The 17,805-nt window shown below is 39.6% G+C and overlaps 2 protein-coding genes across 2 annotated transcripts; one reads left to right on the top strand and one right to left on the bottom strand.

Annotated features, from left to right (window-relative positions):
• Positions 1-715: 715 nt before the first annotated feature.
• On the bottom strand, positions 716-11,962 carry LOC132858560 (uncharacterized). Its single transcript, XM_060888944.1, has 2 exons — positions 11,767-11,962; positions 716-1,955 (listed from the first exon to the last, which is right to left on the bottom strand). The coding sequence occupies exons 1-2, from the start codon at positions 11,960-11,962 to the stop codon at positions 817-819; spliced, it is 1,335 nt and encodes a 444-aa protein (XP_060744927.1). The 3' UTR covers positions 716-816.
• Positions 2,864-17,166, top strand: spsb4b (splA/ryanodine receptor domain and SOCS box containing 4b). The gene is made up of 3 exons (XM_060888401.1): positions 2,864-2,982; positions 12,513-13,382; positions 15,252-17,166. Exons 2-3 carry the CDS (start codon positions 12,650-12,652, stop codon positions 15,377-15,379), a joined length of 861 nt encoding a protein of 286 aa, XP_060744384.1. The 5' UTR covers positions 2,864-2,982; positions 12,513-12,649; the 3' UTR covers positions 15,380-17,166.
• Positions 17,167-17,805: the final 639 nt, after the last annotated feature.

A 17,805-nucleotide genomic window follows, 5' to 3' on the forward strand; every position in this document is an offset into this window, starting at 1 on the left:
AAACTGATAATGATGTGAGCTCAGAAAAGACATTTGTGGTTATTTCATTATAAATGTTATGTTATATTTGTCTGACCTACATGTGCCTCTTTGATTTAATTGTAAGCAGGATGACTGAATGATCATAATCAATGTCAAACCGACCAAAACAATCAATTTCAGTGGGGGTTGAATAATTTTGAACACAACTGTACTCCATTGTTAACATGTTATGGATTATTAAAACATTAAACCTTTATCCTCATTAATACTATCAATTGTTTTGTATTCGTTTTGTTGCACATTTATTAAAAATGATCGTTTTGTATTAATTTATTGTTCTGTGATGTAAGAGCTTCAGAATCAGAATCAGGTTTATTGGACAAGTGTGTTGATGTTGACACACACAAGGAATTTTGTTCCAGCTATTTGAGACTCTCAAACATACAGACATAAATAACACTATACATTTAGCTTGGACTATACAAAGCAAGACAAAACAGACTATACAAGACAAAGCAGACTATACAAGACAATACAAAACAGGCTATAGAAGACTATACAAAACAGAGTACACAAGACAAGACAAAACAGAATATACAAGAAAAGACAAAACAGTATACAAGACAATACAGACAAGAAAAAAACAGGCTATACAAGAAAAGACAAAACAGAATATACAAGACAAGACAAAACAGACTATACAATACAGTTGTAATGATACATCAACTGATGCTAAGCTAGGGCACATCATCAGTGATGTTCCTGATCTCATTGGGTGTTTCGGGTCTTTCGAAACATCAGACACCCTCCTTCAGGTGACCCAACTGAGGTTGATCATGCCTCAGCTTGTGCCCTAGCAGCATTTGTCCACGGATCTGCTCTTTTGATCCAGAGCCACCTCGAAGCCTTCTCTGCAGCCTCTGTGCTATTACAGATAGCCCTCCTTCTCTCACCCGTGATCCCGAGTGCAGTGTAGGCCCTGTAGAGGGACTGCCCTGCAAAGCCTCTGCACCCCACCTCCACAGGTAAGCACCTTGCCTTCCAGCCTTGGTTATGGCAGTCGTTGACGAGGCCTTCATATTTCGCCCTCTTCCGCTCAAAAGCTTCCTCCATTCGGTCCTCCCATGGCACAGTGAGCTCCAACATGACCAGGTTCTTTGTTCCCTCAGATACCAAGACAATGTCAGGTCTCAAGGTGGTATTGACGACATGCTGGGGGAACTTAAGTTGTCTACACAAGTCCACTTTCAGCTGCCAATCCTGTGCGGTGTTCAGAAGCCCTGATGTTACCCTGGCAGATCTTTCTGGTTTCTCTCCAGCCCTGATGAAGCTGATGGTTTGCTTGGGGTGCTTTGACTTCCAGCAGTTGTTGATAGTAGCCTGGATGTTCTCTGCAATTGTTTTAAGCACCTGGTCATGCCTCCAGCGATACCGGCCTTCCCCCAAAGCTCTTGGGCAGCAGCTCAAGATATGCTCAAGAGTTCCCTTTCTCTGGCACAAGACGCATCCTGGTGTATCGACCAGACCCCAGGTGTACAGGTTGGATGGACTGGGGAGGACGTCATAGACTGCCTGCACCAGGAACTTGATGCGGTGTGGCTCTGCCCGCCAAAGGTCAGCCCAGGTGATCTTCCTCTCCACAGCTTGTTCCCATCTAGTCCAGGCACCCTGACGTGCCATTCCCACTGCTTTGCTGGACCTTTCCTCCTCCACCGCAGCCCTCACCTCACCTTGAACTAACTGCCTCCGCTCCTTCCCCCGAGCCTTGTCGAACTGGGGCCCTTGAAAGGTTCCTAGCCCAGCCCTTCCTCTGGCCACTGCTCCCACCAGAACACCATGGTGCAGCCGTGACTCTGCCTGGTCTACTGCTGCCTCTGCCCTCCATTTCCTGCCAGTCTTGACCACTACCCCTGCCCCGGAGACTTTAGGGTCCCTAGACTCACGGTACTGCAGCACCTCTCTTACGAAACAGACTATACAATACAGACTATACAAAACAGACTATACAAGACAAGACAAAATGGGCTATGCAAGACAAGACAAAACAGAGTATACAAGACAATACAGACAAGACAAAACAGAGTATACAAGACAATTCAGACGAGACAAGACAAAACAGTATACAAGACAAAACAGTATACAAGACAAAACAGTATACGAGACAAAACAGACTACAGAAGACAAAATAGTATACAAGACAAAACAGACTATACAAGACAAGACAAAACAGACTATACAAGACAAGACAAAACAGACTATACAAAACAGTATACAAGACAAGACAAAACAGGGTATACAACACAAGACAATACAAAACAAGACAAAACAGACGATGCGATACAATATAGACAGTATGAGTATTACATATGAAAACAGAATATATGACAGATCAGTTATGTACATAAAGTGTGAGAAGTGCATGTTAGTGCAAATAACAATAAACATAATATTATGCTTTTTGTACAACATACAACAGTTATTTCGAGATAACAAGTAAAATTAAGTCGTTATCACGACAAAACAAGTAAGAAAAAAATAAAACAATGCACGGTAAACTAGTGCAAATAAACACAAATTCTTTATTTTCTCGAGCGAAAACTCGAACAGCACGTGAAGACTTCACAACACCGACCGCCTCGGAGCGCGGGTGCTCATGGGAAGTGTAGTTTTCCCTCCGTTTCGAGACTACAATGCGAAATGGATATGAAAAAAAGAAACATAAAATATCAGACACATATTTTATATCACTGATATACCGTATAAACCGTTCAAAAAACAAAAAATATCAATAATAATCATTTATTTTTAAAAAAAAATTAATAATAATAATAATGAAAAAAATGGACCAGGAAAATCACTTCCGGCTCCGTCGTGACGTCACTACCTAAGGTTTCTATAACAAAGCCGTATTCGCTGCTTCCCTTCGGACGCTTTTTAACGACTAAAGCGGCTCTAAACAGCAGTTTATCGCTTCAGCGCTGACGCTCTCGGCTTAAACAGGTAGTTATTGTGTGGACAAGAGCGCATAAAAGTTGTTTTGTGTCATTGTTTATGTCAGAAAGTTGTAATCCGTGCGTTTTGAGCAGCTACAACGTGGCTAGTTTGTGTTTGTTTGTTGTTCCTTTGTAATGAACTCAGTGTCGTGCGGCTCCTTACTACAGGTTTTCTTTACTCACTTCATAGCTTGTTGTCAGTTTGTTTACTTTCGGTGTTTAACTCGTAAACACGTGTAATACGGATTAAAAAGGCTGAATGTAGGATTTAATACATCTTACAGCTCTCTATGGTCCGCTTATGGTAACACTTCAGGTCTTAAACCCTTTCTGTTTGTGTTGTGATGTTATTAATGATTTTATCATTTGCTTTAAACCTATAAACTGCTAGAAAGTATTGCTTTTGTTAATCAGTCATCTGCATTAACTTCCAGCTCATCCTTAAAAATCCTTTCATTACAACTGAAGGATGTGGTAGCTCGGTGGTTAAGGTGTTCGACTACTGATCGGAAGGTCATTGGTTCGAATCCCAGGTCCACCAAGTTGCCACTGCAGGGCCCCTGAGCAAGGCCCTTAACACTCAATTGCACTCAATCAATAAAAAACTGGGGGAAAAAAATGTAAGTCACTCTGGATAAGAGTGTCTGCTAAATGCTGTAAATGTGAACGATTCCATTTCATCACACAATTACCCAGATTTCTGTTGTGTCATATGTCTGTGAAATACGAAATGCTTTTGTTGAATGTCACTGCAATGACAGGCATTTTACTAAGAAATATATAACTGACTTTCTTTCTGTTAGGAACTCATCATTTTACCAAGGTAGGAATATTTGAAGACTGCCGTGATCAAGAATGAGTATTTATTTTATTTATCGGTTGTGTTTTGTGGGAATTCTGATCAGGTATGAATTTCATACCAAAGCTGCCTGTTTTGGGAAAAGTCTGAGGCGTGTCTTTTATATCTTCACCTTTTACCGAACTGCGTTAAATGTTATGAAACTATTCCCAGTTGTTTAAAGTCCTTTTGTGAGCATTAGCTTTCATTTCTTGTCTGTGTTTCACTTCCACCACACCAGTTCTGATTAAATGGAAATCTTGGAGTGATGCACAGATGTTTAAATCTGTGAAATCTGCTTCACATTGACGTCATATACATGATATTGTTATCCTTTAATTTGGCATCATGTATCCTGGCATTTACTATTAAGTTCATCTGGTCTGAAAATGTTAATTGTGTGTGTAAATGAAACAAAAGGTTCTCCTTTGGCCAGATTAAGTTACATGTTATTAATAACAAAATCACATGCTTTACTCCCTTTCAGACTTTAGCTGGAATGCCACCATTTCTGTCAACTTTTATTAACTTTGTTTTCTATATTTATGCTTTTTGCAAGACAAAACACCAAGACAAATTCCTGTACACATAAAACATACAGTACCTGGCAATGACCCTGATTCTGAGTTATTTTTCCCAATATCTTGTTGCTTATATGCTAAAGATTACACCATATATTTATGGCCCTGCGACAAACGGTGTCAGGTTTCAGGCGATTCTGCCGTTTCCTTTAATATTTAGAGTATGTAGTTAAAATTTGCATCATTAATGACTTGTGCTTCTCATCCACCAGCGACCCACCCGAAATTAATCAAAATGTATTATTTTTTTTATTTTTTATTTTTTTTATTATTACCCGACCCGCAGATTATCTGCAGCGCCTGTAAATAATTCTTTATTTTTCTGCTGAAATGTATATTCTCTGCTGTTCCTGGGCTTTGTTGTTGTGCCGCCAGGCTGCAGACACTGAATGCTGGAAGACAACACCAGTAATGTACGCATTCATTTTGGCTTAAAAGCTGTGTAAATTCCAGTCTGACCGTTGTCATTCATGTAGCATTGTTGCTGTGACTCGTGTCATATTTCTGTGTCCAGGCAGCACTATGAGCTTTAATGAGGTTCATTTCATTCAGTCCTATGTGTAATATATGATATGATGCGTCCTGTCCTACCCTGACCCCTCTACGTTTAGTGTGTAGCTCCTGTCGGTACTCCATGAACTCCCAGTGGCACTGGCTGTTTGCATATGATCGTTATTTGTTGCACTGGTACCTTTGTTTTGCCGTCTGTAATGCAAATGATAGACGAAAGAGCTTTGTGTGCAAAAGCACATCACTGAGACCCATAGCCAAGGGTATTGTCCATACTGGAGGTAAAGTAAGGTCTGATTTGAATATCATAACTGTCGAATCGGGAATTTGTTCAGACTTCCATTATTTTGATCACTAGTTTTAATTATGCTCCTGTTAATGGGATAAATCTGAGTAATGTCTCAAGTTTGTAGGAACATTTGGAATATGGAGGTTGCGTAATCAGGTGTAACACATTCCTCGTGATATGTTTCACTTTATCTGCTTTCCAAGGTGGGTTTTTTTTTTTCTTGTTTTGGCAGTGATTTGTATGTACATGTTTTCCAGACTCTTGGTTGTAAAGTATGCAGCTCTCTTTGCTTCATTCTGGAAAAATGACTTTCTCTTGTTATGCTGTTGATGCTTTATAATCTTAATAGTCAAGTGTGATGTAAAGCAATGTTTTGGGAACAAAATGTTTGACGTTACTTAAACATTTTAAACAGTATACTTGTGTATATTATTATGACCTGTTATGGAAGCGTGCTAGACACATTTGTTTGTTTCTTATTCCTGGGGTGTGTGTGGTGTGGTGTGTGTGTGTTTTTATTTTTTTTTAAATAAATGTATATAGGGAAAGCCATTGAGGATCCAAGCCTCTGCTTTTACTTATATTTTATTATAATCTAATATGAGAATTGTCAGTCATGGCTTAGTGCTAGAACACTAGACGTCTCTACAGGGCTCTCAAGTTTTGAAGACATGCAAGTGTGACATCTGAAACCCCAAATGTGTAACCTGCAATGAGTGTGTGTGTGTGTGTGAGAGAGATTATGACTGGTGTTGTTTATTGTAAGTGTTTGCCTTTTTGGACTCCTTTTATCATTTGTAATGTTGCTCCCATTTAAAACAGTTTGGCTCAAGCCCAGCCATTTTTACGGTCATGATTGTTTCGTTTTGAGGTTTTGTTCAAACCGACCATCGAAAATACGCTCGCTAATGAATGTTTTTTTTTTTTTCATTGGTTGTTGCGTTAAAACTTACCCAGATAGTGCTATTTTCCGATTGGCTATTGCGGAGCCTCTTTTTTGATTGGCTGATAAGTGTCAGGCTCGACTATGCGGTGCGGACTGATACATTTTTGGCGCTGCGGCATATTAAATGTATGATAGTCAAAGTTTTTCTACGTGAGAAATACGATGTGTGGCGGGAGAGCGTGACAAAAGACCCAAATGCGTGACTGTCACGCTCAATGCGTGACACTTGAGAGCCCTGACACTAAAAGTCACATTAATCAGTTATTGGCTTGGTGCGAGTCTGTCATGGGGGGGAAAAAACTAATAAATTTACTTCAGTTTCAGGTACATTTAAAATGAACTTTAGTGCAGTTCAGGATGGCTGCAATAGTCTTAATGGAAAAGCTCAAGGAGATTTTTGTCCAAATTAGTTCCTGACCTCACATTAGAATACTGTATTATTATAACGTTGAACTTTTCTCTGTAGAGTTGTTTCATTATAATGCAGCTCACATGTTGTACAGTGGAATAAAGCCAGTCACTGTGATGTTCCCTCTGCATGTTTATACACAGGCTGCATGGGTTTGGTCAAGCTGTAGCATGTTAATCATCTTGTGTCAGTAGTTAAGTGAATACCATCAGTCACGTGAGCATGTCCAGTGTGCCAGAGGGAAGCAGGAAGTGGCCTCTTTAAACCCCAGACTCCGCTTCCTCTTCCTCTTTACTTTCCCTTCTTTCGTCTCTCCGGTAATGTTTTATAATGTCTGTGTGACATGCAAAGGGATGTACCAGACACTGGGGTCAGCATGAGGATGACACTCACACTCACTCTCACACACGCTCACTGACTCTCAAAGAGACGTACCAGACCTTGGGGTCAAATTAGGATGACCCGCGCACACTCTCACTGACTCGCTCTCGCACACTTTTTTCAGTTATCCTGGAAACAGGTTCATAATCAGTGCTATAAACTTCAGATAAAATTGTTAAGCTTGTTTTTAATATTAGAGGTAGAGGAAATTCTCTAGAACCACAGACACCCCATAAAAGCACCCCTTTTTTTTTTTTTTTTTTTAAAAGTTAAACATAAGCATTTTATCTTCATCTCAACAATATTGGACGATTCAAGTAACATAAAACAAATAAAACCAAAAAAATATTTTCTTATATTCTCAGGTATTAAGTTTGATTTGCTCTTAATTGTTGAAGTGAGAGGTTTCACCATGGTAAGACCCAAAGAGCTCTCTGAGGCCTTCAGAAAGAAGATTGTTGATGCTTATGATAAGGGATATAAAAAGATCTCAAAAGTTTTTTTTAATCAGCCATTCTACTGTCTGAAAATCATTTACAAGTGGAGAACATTTAAAACAACTGCCAACATGGTCAGGTGAGGACGTCTAAGCAAATTCATCCCAAGAGAAGACGTCCTTAAAAAGCCTAAAATATCATCACGGGACCCACAGCAAGCTCTTGCTACATTTAATGTCAAAGTGCATGAATCTACAATCAGAAAGAGATTGATTGATTTGTAGACTGAAGTTTGCCAAAGAACACCGAGACAAATAACAAGACTTCTGGAATAATGTGTTTAGATGAGTCTAAATTGTATTATTTGGACACCATAACAAAGGGCATGTTTGGCATAAACTGAATACATTTCATCAAAAAAAAAAAACTCTTTCCAACTGTGAAACATGCAGGTGGAAGGGTTACGGGTTGAGTATGCTTTAATGCAGCAGGACCTGGTCAGCTCACCATCATCGAATCCACTATGAATTCTACATTGTATCAGAAGGTGCTTGAGGAACATGTGAGACCATCTGTCAAAAAACTGAAGCTGAAGTGGAACTGAACCTTGAAACATGACAATGACCTAAATCCACTAAAGACTGTCTGAACGTTATAGAAAATGGAAAATTCTGGAATGACTGGACAAGTCAAAGTCCAGAACTGAATCCTACTGAGATCTTGTGTGGTGATTTGAAACACTGTTCATGCAGGAAACCTCTCAAACATCACAGCTGAACGAATTCTGCATTGAAGAGCGGGGGGAACTTTCTACCAGTTGATGTCACACTGTTAGATGGCTACAAGAAACGTCTCATTGAGGTTATTTCAGCCAAAGGGGAAAACACTAGCTATTAGAGCACACAATGTCCTAAACTTTTTTTCTCAGCTGAAATACACATTTTGTTGATTTTTCTTTTGTTTAATAAGAGAAAAGTGATTATTTTTTGGTTGTTGTTTACAAAAAATTACATCACTTTCAACTACATGTACAAATTAAAACAAGATCAGAAATTGACATGTTGACTTTTTTAATAAAGGATTGAATATTTAATGGGGTGCCCACTTTTTTTTTTTTTTACTTGACCGTATGTAAGGTTTACATTAACTTATGAATCTGACCAGTTGTATTTTCAAGTCAATCGTGATCCTGTGGAGATTTTAGATCTAGTAACTATAATCCTGTAGTGTTGATTGCTCGTTGGCTCAAATCCACATATGGCTTTAATACAAAAGCCCCTTTTGAGTCTTCTGAGTCCAGTGTGAACACTTGGTTTAATCTACTGACTGTGAGCTCAATACATTTTCAACTCTGCATGTCAGCACTGATGGTTCAGTCTTTAAAGGCAGGATGAACCATCACAGAGCTTATAACCAATATGAACCATCACATTCAGAAATATAGCCTTTTTTTGTTTTTAAAATGTTTTTAAAAAATTCCCCTAAAGCTTTAAAAACAGCTAAAAGGTTTAGGTGCTGCTGTAAGACCCAGAGTCTCATCACACCTTACTTGCTATGTATTTATTTCTGCATACACATCTCCTTCTCTGTGTCAAGATCACAACTTACAAACTGTCCTTATTAAAATATCCAGGAAGTGTCCTTCATTTGGATCTCAGTATCACTTCCACCCTGTGGATTTTGCTTGCTATTGTTAGTAATGGCTCCCAGGTATGAATACTTTACAGTTGGAGATGTCAAACTCTCACACATTTGCCTCTTGCCTGGGTTATTTGCCTTAGTCTTGATTTTGCTTTTAGTATTTAAGCTTAGTGGACCGTGTGGGTGTGAGGGAGTAAGTAAAACTACATAACACGTTGTTCATGCTCTGCACTCTCATATGCTCATTTTCTCAGTTACTATATCACGTTTCTACAGATTTTACTCAGATCTCTATCACCCACTGGAGTAAAAAAAAACCCTTACACAGAATGTAGTAGTTTTCATTCATTTCCTTTTCAATTCTGGAGAACTTTTAGCAATAGTCCTAGTGATCGGTGTAAATCTATAATGAGTAATTGACTCACTGGAAAAACCTTGAGCGGAACCCCATGAGAACTATCCTAATCTTATTATAATAAAATTCTGTAGGTGTGTAGAGTAGAGACAAGCAGGACTGTGTTTTTTTTTTTTTTTTTTTTTGACATCTGAATGTCCTGTAAATAATCAGTAATCAGAGCAAAAACTCAGTCATATCAGTGGAGAGATTTAAAAAAAAAAATGGGGGGAAAAAAAACTACAATTCTCAGTTCCTACAGGCTGCATTCATCAGTGCACATGGTTGCTCTCAGCAACTGCACCTGCCAGCTGTTGGCACATCTGTTTATTTTTTGTGTACATCACCTCCTGCAGAATCCCTTGTCATTTGGTGTGTTTCTGTAATTTCTGAGTTTGATTAGAAGTTCGACGGACTTCGTGGCTGAGTGGTGATCACAGTTCATACAAAATGTACAAGTCTATCTGGGTTTAATATTCACACAGCTTATCATGAATGAAAGAAGTGGAGAAACAGTGTGAGTTAAAATAAATGGAGAGCTTGAGAGAATGCAATAACCATATTTATTAAAATACATCAATCAAACATCGTACAGCACATCCCAGGAGAGTCTGTCTGCCTGCCTGCGTGTCTGCCTGCCTGCGTGTGTCTGCCTGCCTGCGTCTGTCTGCCTGCGTGTGTGTCTGTCTGCCTGCGTGTGTGTCTGCCTGCCTGCCTGCGTGTGTCTGCCTGCCTGCCTGCGTCTGTGTTTGCCTGTGTGCGTGTGTGTGTGTGTGTGTGTGTGTGTGTGTGTGTCTCTCTGTCTGCCTGTGTGTTTTTAAGCAGATGAGTGGAAAGAAAGCAATATCACGGCCATTTGGATATAAAAGAGGAATCTTTTGAAATGGCAGAGATGTGAATTTCACAGCTTTATAACTGTGTGGAAAGTTATATTTCATCTTTGACACAGCTCTGCTTTGATAAATTACTTTTATTATACCAGACACCTTTCTAAAACCCACCACGTCTCATTCCCTCTCTCTATCTGTCTGAAAGTTGGTGCTGTTAGCTGCTATATTGTTAAACACTGTATGTAGAGGGCACAGTGCTGCTGTTGTCAGAGCAACTTGTAATAACAGATCGTAAGGCCCTTTCTCTCTGAGATTTCTCAGAACACTCGGTCCTGTTGCACAGCAGGACGATAAATTGTGAACCTTTTACTCTCGCCCGTGCTTAAGTGTGCTATTTTCTCCAAACTTCCACCTTGTAATCTTAATGTTTCTTCCAGCAAAAGGTTTCTGTTAATCTGGACCCAAATCCTTCCTTCTTTCTAGTGTGGTAAAGACATTGTAAGATATATAAACAGTACGAAATTACCTTTTTAGGTCTATTAAAGCCAATCTGAATTTTTTTTTCAGGAGGCTGCAATAAAACAGATTTAATTAAGCACATGCTATTGAATTAATCAGTACATAGATGCTAAGAACTCTTAAAAGGGTGTGTGTGTGTGTGTGTGTGTGTGTGTGATTTACATGTGCCCGCCTGTCAAGTCTTCAGGTCACTCTATATTCTACTGTTTGAACACTAAGTGAGCGTGACTGTAGTTATTTTAATACCCATTATTAGCTTTTTCTGAAAAAAAGCTTAAACTTTCAGTTCTCTGTTACATCTCTCCTCCTCTCACCTTTTGTTGATCCTCACTTTCCCGTCACTTTCACTTTTACACCTCAGCTCTGCGTTTCGTTCTATTCCCTCTGAACGTGTTAATGATTTCATTCTTTTTTTTTTTTTTTTCTTCTCCTCTTTTCTTCCTCACCTACAGGAAGCCGTTTGCAAATATTATCGCTAGCAGCTGATCATCTAAAGTCGTTTAATTTTAGACTTATAAGTTGCAGTTTTTAGCTGCAGTGTTTTGAGGGATGTTTGAAAGTAATGTCTTTTTATTTCATTTATTTTTCACCAAAAAGATTTTCACCAAAAAAACAAAATACTACAAATTCACCATATATTGAATTCAATATACAAAGAATTTTGAAAAACATTTCATCCAGATTTCCATGGCTCTTGGTGTGGTGTATTAAAAGAGCTCTTTTTAACTGTTATAGCCTGGTCACGTAACTAACGTATAATGCATAACGTTTGTTGAAATCCGAAGCTATCAGTCTTCACGCCTGTACTGTAGCTGATCTTTTCAGAAGAGAAAGTGTGCCCTCTATATATTTGGACTCTATGGGTTGTGCCTCAGTAGTGTTCTGATTAACAGAATGCTGAATGTAAATCCTACATTTCAATATTCGACACATTTCCAAGCCTTGCACTAAATTGTAGGTGGCTACATCTCCTGTGTAATGATGTCATTTCACTGTGTACTCGTATACATCCTCACCTAACGCCGTCTGCTCTTTACTGTCTGAAATACAGTGTGTGACGTTGTGGTCATTTAGCGTGAAAACAACTCGCGCAGCCTGCAGCTTTGGTTCATTCTTGCGGTTATTTGTCTTGGCATTAAGGCAACACGACTTTAGACTCCGAGGAAGAATCTCCAAGCAGCATTTGGGGGGGTTTATCAGGCTCAGTAACATTGCTAGACTTTAATAAAGATAAGATAAATTGGTCAGTTGCAAAGATGATGTACATTGTATGATAAGACACTCCTTCCTTAGTGATCCACTCCCTTCTCTGCTTTTTCCTCCCAGTTTTGCACCTAAGCTGTTTTTTTTCCCCTGCCTGATCTATTTCAGACAGATGTACATTGAGGCGCTAATGATATGAAAAGGGTTTTCCTGCAATTCCTTTATACTTGCCCGTTTTAAGCTGTTTTTGAGATGGTTATGGTTTTAACTGTAGCCCTTCTAGACTCTGTGTAAGTGTTTATTTCAGAGTTGCTCAACATTGACCTTTTTAGTTTCCGAGGAAAGGGATGTACGTGTGGTGCAATAGAAGCAGCTGGGTTGACTAGTCTGGGTGATTTCATTTGTTTAAGTCATTGTAGTTCTCTGAACCAATTTTAGGAATTATAGGGGATTATATTCCTGTCATGGCCCACTTAATGCTCCTCTGCAATTTTAACTCCCTTTTATTCTCTGAATTCAGATCTTTTTACAATCTTTTCATTTCTCTTTTTATCCACAGAAGACCCTTTTGCTGTCCTTCTTCACCACTACCTCATGAAATGGGACAGCCTTTTCTGATTGCCTGAGCCTCTCCTCTTACACCAGGCACATGAGGTAACCCCGACGGTGATTAGTGATGCCCGTGGCAGGGCCGTGATGGGGCAGAGGGTCTCAGGCGTGGTGAAATCTGCTGAGGAGTGCGAGGGGGCTGCGCTGGCATTGCAGGTGGCCCTTGTGCCCCTTGGCAGGCACGGACAAGGACATGGGCCAGGACACTCGCTCTCACCACGCCTGGAACTGCTGCTGGACATGCCTCCAGCAGACATTCACAATCAGCTTGAACATGCTTGGAACCCTGATGACCGCTCACTCAACCTGTTCATCAAAGATGAGGACCGACTGACGTTCCATCGCCATCCAGTAGCACAGAGTACGGACTGTGTGCGAGGTAAAGTAGGTTTCACTCGTGGCCTGCATGCCTGGACTATCAGGTGGCCCGTTAGGCAACGTGGCACACACGCCGTTGTCGGAGTCGCAACCTCTCGAGCACCGCTTCATGCTGTCGGGTACACAGCGCTTGTTGGCAGCGATGCAGAATCTTGGGGATGGGATTTGGGCCGGGGAAAACTTTACCATAACAGGAAGAGCCATATGGGGCCAGCGGCTTCGTACCCATGCAGCCAAAACGAAGAGGACGAGGACACGTTCTCAGTACCCGAGGAGGTACTGGTGGTCTTGGACATGGATGAAGGCACACTTGGGTTTTGTGCTGATGGTCACTTCCTAGGCATTGCCTTTCAGGGTCTCAAGGGAAAGAGGCTGTACCCAATCATCAGTGCAGTATGGGGACACTGCGAAGTCACAATGACGTACATCAACGGACTTGAGCGTAAGTGATGATTAGATTCTTACACACTGACAACCACTTTATAACCATCAATCCCAAATTAACTATAAGCTGTGTAGTTCTTTTACAACCACAATACAAGTATATACAATTTTAGTTGATCAAGATGAAGATGTTGCACACTGTTGCACAGAGTGATGGTTTTAATCATCATAACTCAATCTAACATCAACAGAAATCTAGACCCAGGATCAGAGCAAAGAAAGCTGGTTCTTGTAGCTCAAACCGAAGTTCAATTTTATTTGTATGGCTCTTTTAACAATGGTCATTGTGTCAAAGCAGCTTTACAGAAATATCAAAATATAAAAATAACAAAGCGTAACATTGTTTAACATTAGTTACGTTCAATTGATGCAATTGGCTTTGCATTCCCGCTTTTCTTACATTTAAAGTGTGGGTCAGCATTAAAAAAGCATCGTCAGAGCTTATATTTGACACATCATAAAGCTCCTTTTATTCACTTACTAGTGATACTAATTTCCCCATCAGCAGCCAACCCTCTGTCTTGCTTGTTTTTGCCCTCGGAGATACAACCTCGGTTGGTCACAGAATACAGAATACACTGCGTGCAACCCCGGCTGAATACCAAATACATCGTATTCAAACATAGTCAGTTCGAAAGTCATATGTTTATAATACATGCTGAAAACTGCTGTAATGTCATGCTACAATTTGCTACCGTTCCTCTTTTAATGGAGGCAGTTTCCTTTGTTATGCTTCAGCAGTCGGAATACGTTTATACACAAGCGGTGCAGCGTGTACTTGTTGCATCACAAAAGACTTTCAACTAAAATATAGCCATGTCTTTCAAACTCCAGCAACAAGCGCTCCAGACTGTTTATTCAACCGTACATTTTATATTAGACGAATGTGAAATCAAGTGTGCTTCGTTCAAACATTCATTAAAAAAGGCACTATTGATTATTGACAACAGTAATCTTAATTTAACACCAAACCACCGAAGCCGAAAAGGGGACGTTTGAAGCAAAACGTTATTGTTGATCATTGAAAGCCGCTGCTGCCCCCACGCTAATTACCGATATGCCCGCTTTCTCAGAACTTTCTGCAGAATCTTATTTACCTGCATTAGGCAACAGAACAACATGTCCACACAACCCAATGACCCAAAGTCTTCATACTTGTGTGTTTTCACCCATATCCACCTACTGCTGTTCTCCAGTCGGCAACACAATCGATGGTCTGTGTGCTGATTTTAAACTAAAACATTTAATGAATATAGAGGTGTTGGTGCTACCTTTTAAAATGTAACATGGAATGAGTACAGAAACGACAAAAGTTTGATTTCTGAGAAGAAATAAGGACATCTTTTTACTCAGCCCTCCAAGCATCATTTTTTTTTTTCCCCCCTCAATTTTTGAAAGCCTTCCGACAAAAACACACCTGCCAGCAGTAATTTTAAAACCAGCCGTATTCTGACTATCTTGCAGCTGCCTATTATACAGTTATTCATGTGGCCTTGCCAGCCCAATACTTTTTCTTTTTTCTTTCAAGTATGTTTCATTGCTGACCGATGGCAAAAAATCCTCCTTTTACAGGAAAGGCCTTTAAGCCGTCGCATTTATCGCTTTTGTTTTCGGGAAATGTTTTGTATGGTACGATGCATGGTCTAGTCTTGGCTTTTATATGTAAAATGTGCACAGATGGTTAAGGGGAAAAATATTTCTGAACACTGCCATACTTTTAGAAGCTAATCGGGATAAAATGGAAGGAGAACTTTTAGCTATTGCTTATTTTAGTACATGAAACATTTAGAATATAGAGTAATTATAGAGAAAACCTGACCGATGAAATATTCACACGCTCATTATACTTTTTGCTTGTTTTCTCCAGCTGAGCCTCTTCCACTGATGGAATTATGCAGGAGAGCAGCTCGCCAAGCACTGGGCCGTCATCGAATCCACCACATCCACACGCTTCCCCTTCCCCAGACTCTGAAAAACTACCTGCAGTACCAGTGAGGAGTCCCGCACATGGCCCCGAAATACAGCATCCGTGACCTCAATGCACAGCTGAAAGTCCTACAGACTCCATGATTTTTATTTTATTTTTTTTATCTTTTTCTGTTTTATTTTTCTCCAATTACATTTAAAAGAGCAGTATATTTTATTTACACTTGATTTTAATTTCTGCCAGTCCTCACCTGCTATCTAGCATCACCATCATAGTTTAAGTTCGCTTCCTAGCAAACGTGGCATGTTTTGAATTGCACATTGCAACAGTTTGTGCGAATGTTAGCAAGCTTGCGAAGTGAACTTGGCTAGCCATTGCACGTCCAATAGTCGCTGTCGGAAAGGAAAACAGCACCGTGTTTAAATAGCTAGCTTAGCTAAAGTACTTATTATCTTGTGTAATGAACACCGATATTATTTGCTACGCAGTACATCGAGCCAAAGAGGAAGAAGAAAGGCTAGTGGTGATGTCATACTGCATGATTTAAGTTTTCGTAAGGCAATTCGGGCTTATTTTAAGCTCTCTTTGCCCATCTACGGGGGTCCGTCCGTTCAGTGAAATCAGGACCTGTGGACTTTTTACATTACATTTTACATTTTTTACTGTTTTGTGTACAAAAGCCCAGTGTCTATGTGCACAAATGCATTTCTCCAGCCTCTTCAAATCTCCAAAAAGCACAGCGAATTGTAGCATCTGATTTCGACACTGGTGCTACAGACACTGTTTTTTAATGTTTGGGTAAAAAAGCAGACTGGAATGAGCGTCTTCCATAGATAAATGTTTGTTTATTTTTACATTACATTAAAGATATTTAATTGTAACCGTCGTCCTTACCATAACACCGGGATTTTTAAAAATAATAATTCTTTATTCATTTTTTTTTTAAACGTCTTATCTGCGTGACTCCAGTGATTTGGGGATATTTGTATGAGGCGAGTGATTGTTTTTTGAAACGGTGCAGATTGTTGATTATGAGAGAGTGAACGATGTGTGCATTTTATAGTGTTTTAACCCGAGACATGCCTGTCTTCAGTGCGTAGGACAAGGAGGGAAGGCTGTTTATCCAGATGGATATAGGAAACTTTGAGATGCCCAGCTAGATGTTATGATTGTTAAGGGGCCAGATTTGATTGTAGTACAATGCATGATTGTCCTGCACAAATCAGATGCAGCCTGCACTGTTTTTGAGATTTTCCTTGTTACAGCTGTGATGCAGATCACAGAACATCTATGCACTGTATGTATTTTTTATTTTTCTTTGTTGCCAGGAGATTAGAGTTAACCCAAGAGAACACTGGTCTTTAAATCCTCTTCCCACTTATTAACAACTATATCAACCGTATAATAATCTATCGATATAGACGTCCCAAGATAACTATTTATAGTTTACATAATGTTAGATAAACTCAAGCTTAGACTCACCAGCTTCCAACAAATAGGACTTCTGGTGCTATTTTTAGAGCTGGTCAGATACAGCTATATTTTAAATGCGTAACTCAAAAAAACAAATGAGGGAAGAAATCTAACTGGAATATCGATTCAAACTGGTCTAAACAGATTTCCTTTTTTTTTTTCTAACGGGGACAGACTTTTCAAAGGTCGGACAAAGTTAACAGTACTTTGACACTTCATCTTGTTAACGTTTTTGTTCACACTAAACTCAAGCTACTTTACACAACCTAGAAGTCACCCCAACAATACGGATACAACGTTGGTGTAAGGCTCAGCCCTCTGAGGCATCTACCGTTTTCATATCTGATTTTACATGTAAATAAAATTCACACAAACCAAAAAATGTCTGTGGTTTTATTTCTGGTTCGATGCTGCAGTTTAGTGAATCATGTTCTAGAGCGGCAACATGCCACCATTCAGTGTGGTTATAATGGTGTAGGACTAGGGACTCCCTGGGTTAGATGTTCCCTCAGCAGTCTACATCAACAAAGCTGAATAGTAATGATGTTGGTCTTGTCCAATCCATTTGTGTCAATATCTAAAACTGGTGTAGGGAGTTTTTTTAAAGCAATCATGGACATTTTTAGAGACCTAGGTGAATTCTTGTCACCTGTATTTAATGGGAAATCTGAATTAATTTCTAAAGCTTGTTACAGATGCTAAACCGCTCAGAGAAACACTTGTAGTAGTGATTGTTGATACTTAAGTGAATTCGACAGTTGGTTTACAGACACCAACTATTAGCTGTAATGAATGAACTAGTCAAGTTGAGGACAGGAGTGTAACCGCATGTGCTCTTTATATAGTACTTGAGTACACGGTTAACTTATTACAAATAAATGTTTGAAAAGTATCTTTAAACCCAGTAGACTTTTTCGTAATAATTTGATTTCAAGCTCAAGGCCAGAGGTTCTCGAAAGTTCACTCCACACTTTCAAATCATACACAGGTAAGTGATTATATAGCTTAGTGAGCTAGACTA

The sequence above is a fragment of the Tachysurus vachellii genome, chromosome 15 (assembly GCF_030014155.1).
Source record: "Tachysurus vachellii isolate PV-2020 chromosome 15, HZAU_Pvac_v1, whole genome shotgun sequence".
NCBI lineage: Eukaryota > Metazoa > Chordata > Actinopteri > Siluriformes > Bagridae > Tachysurus > Tachysurus vachellii.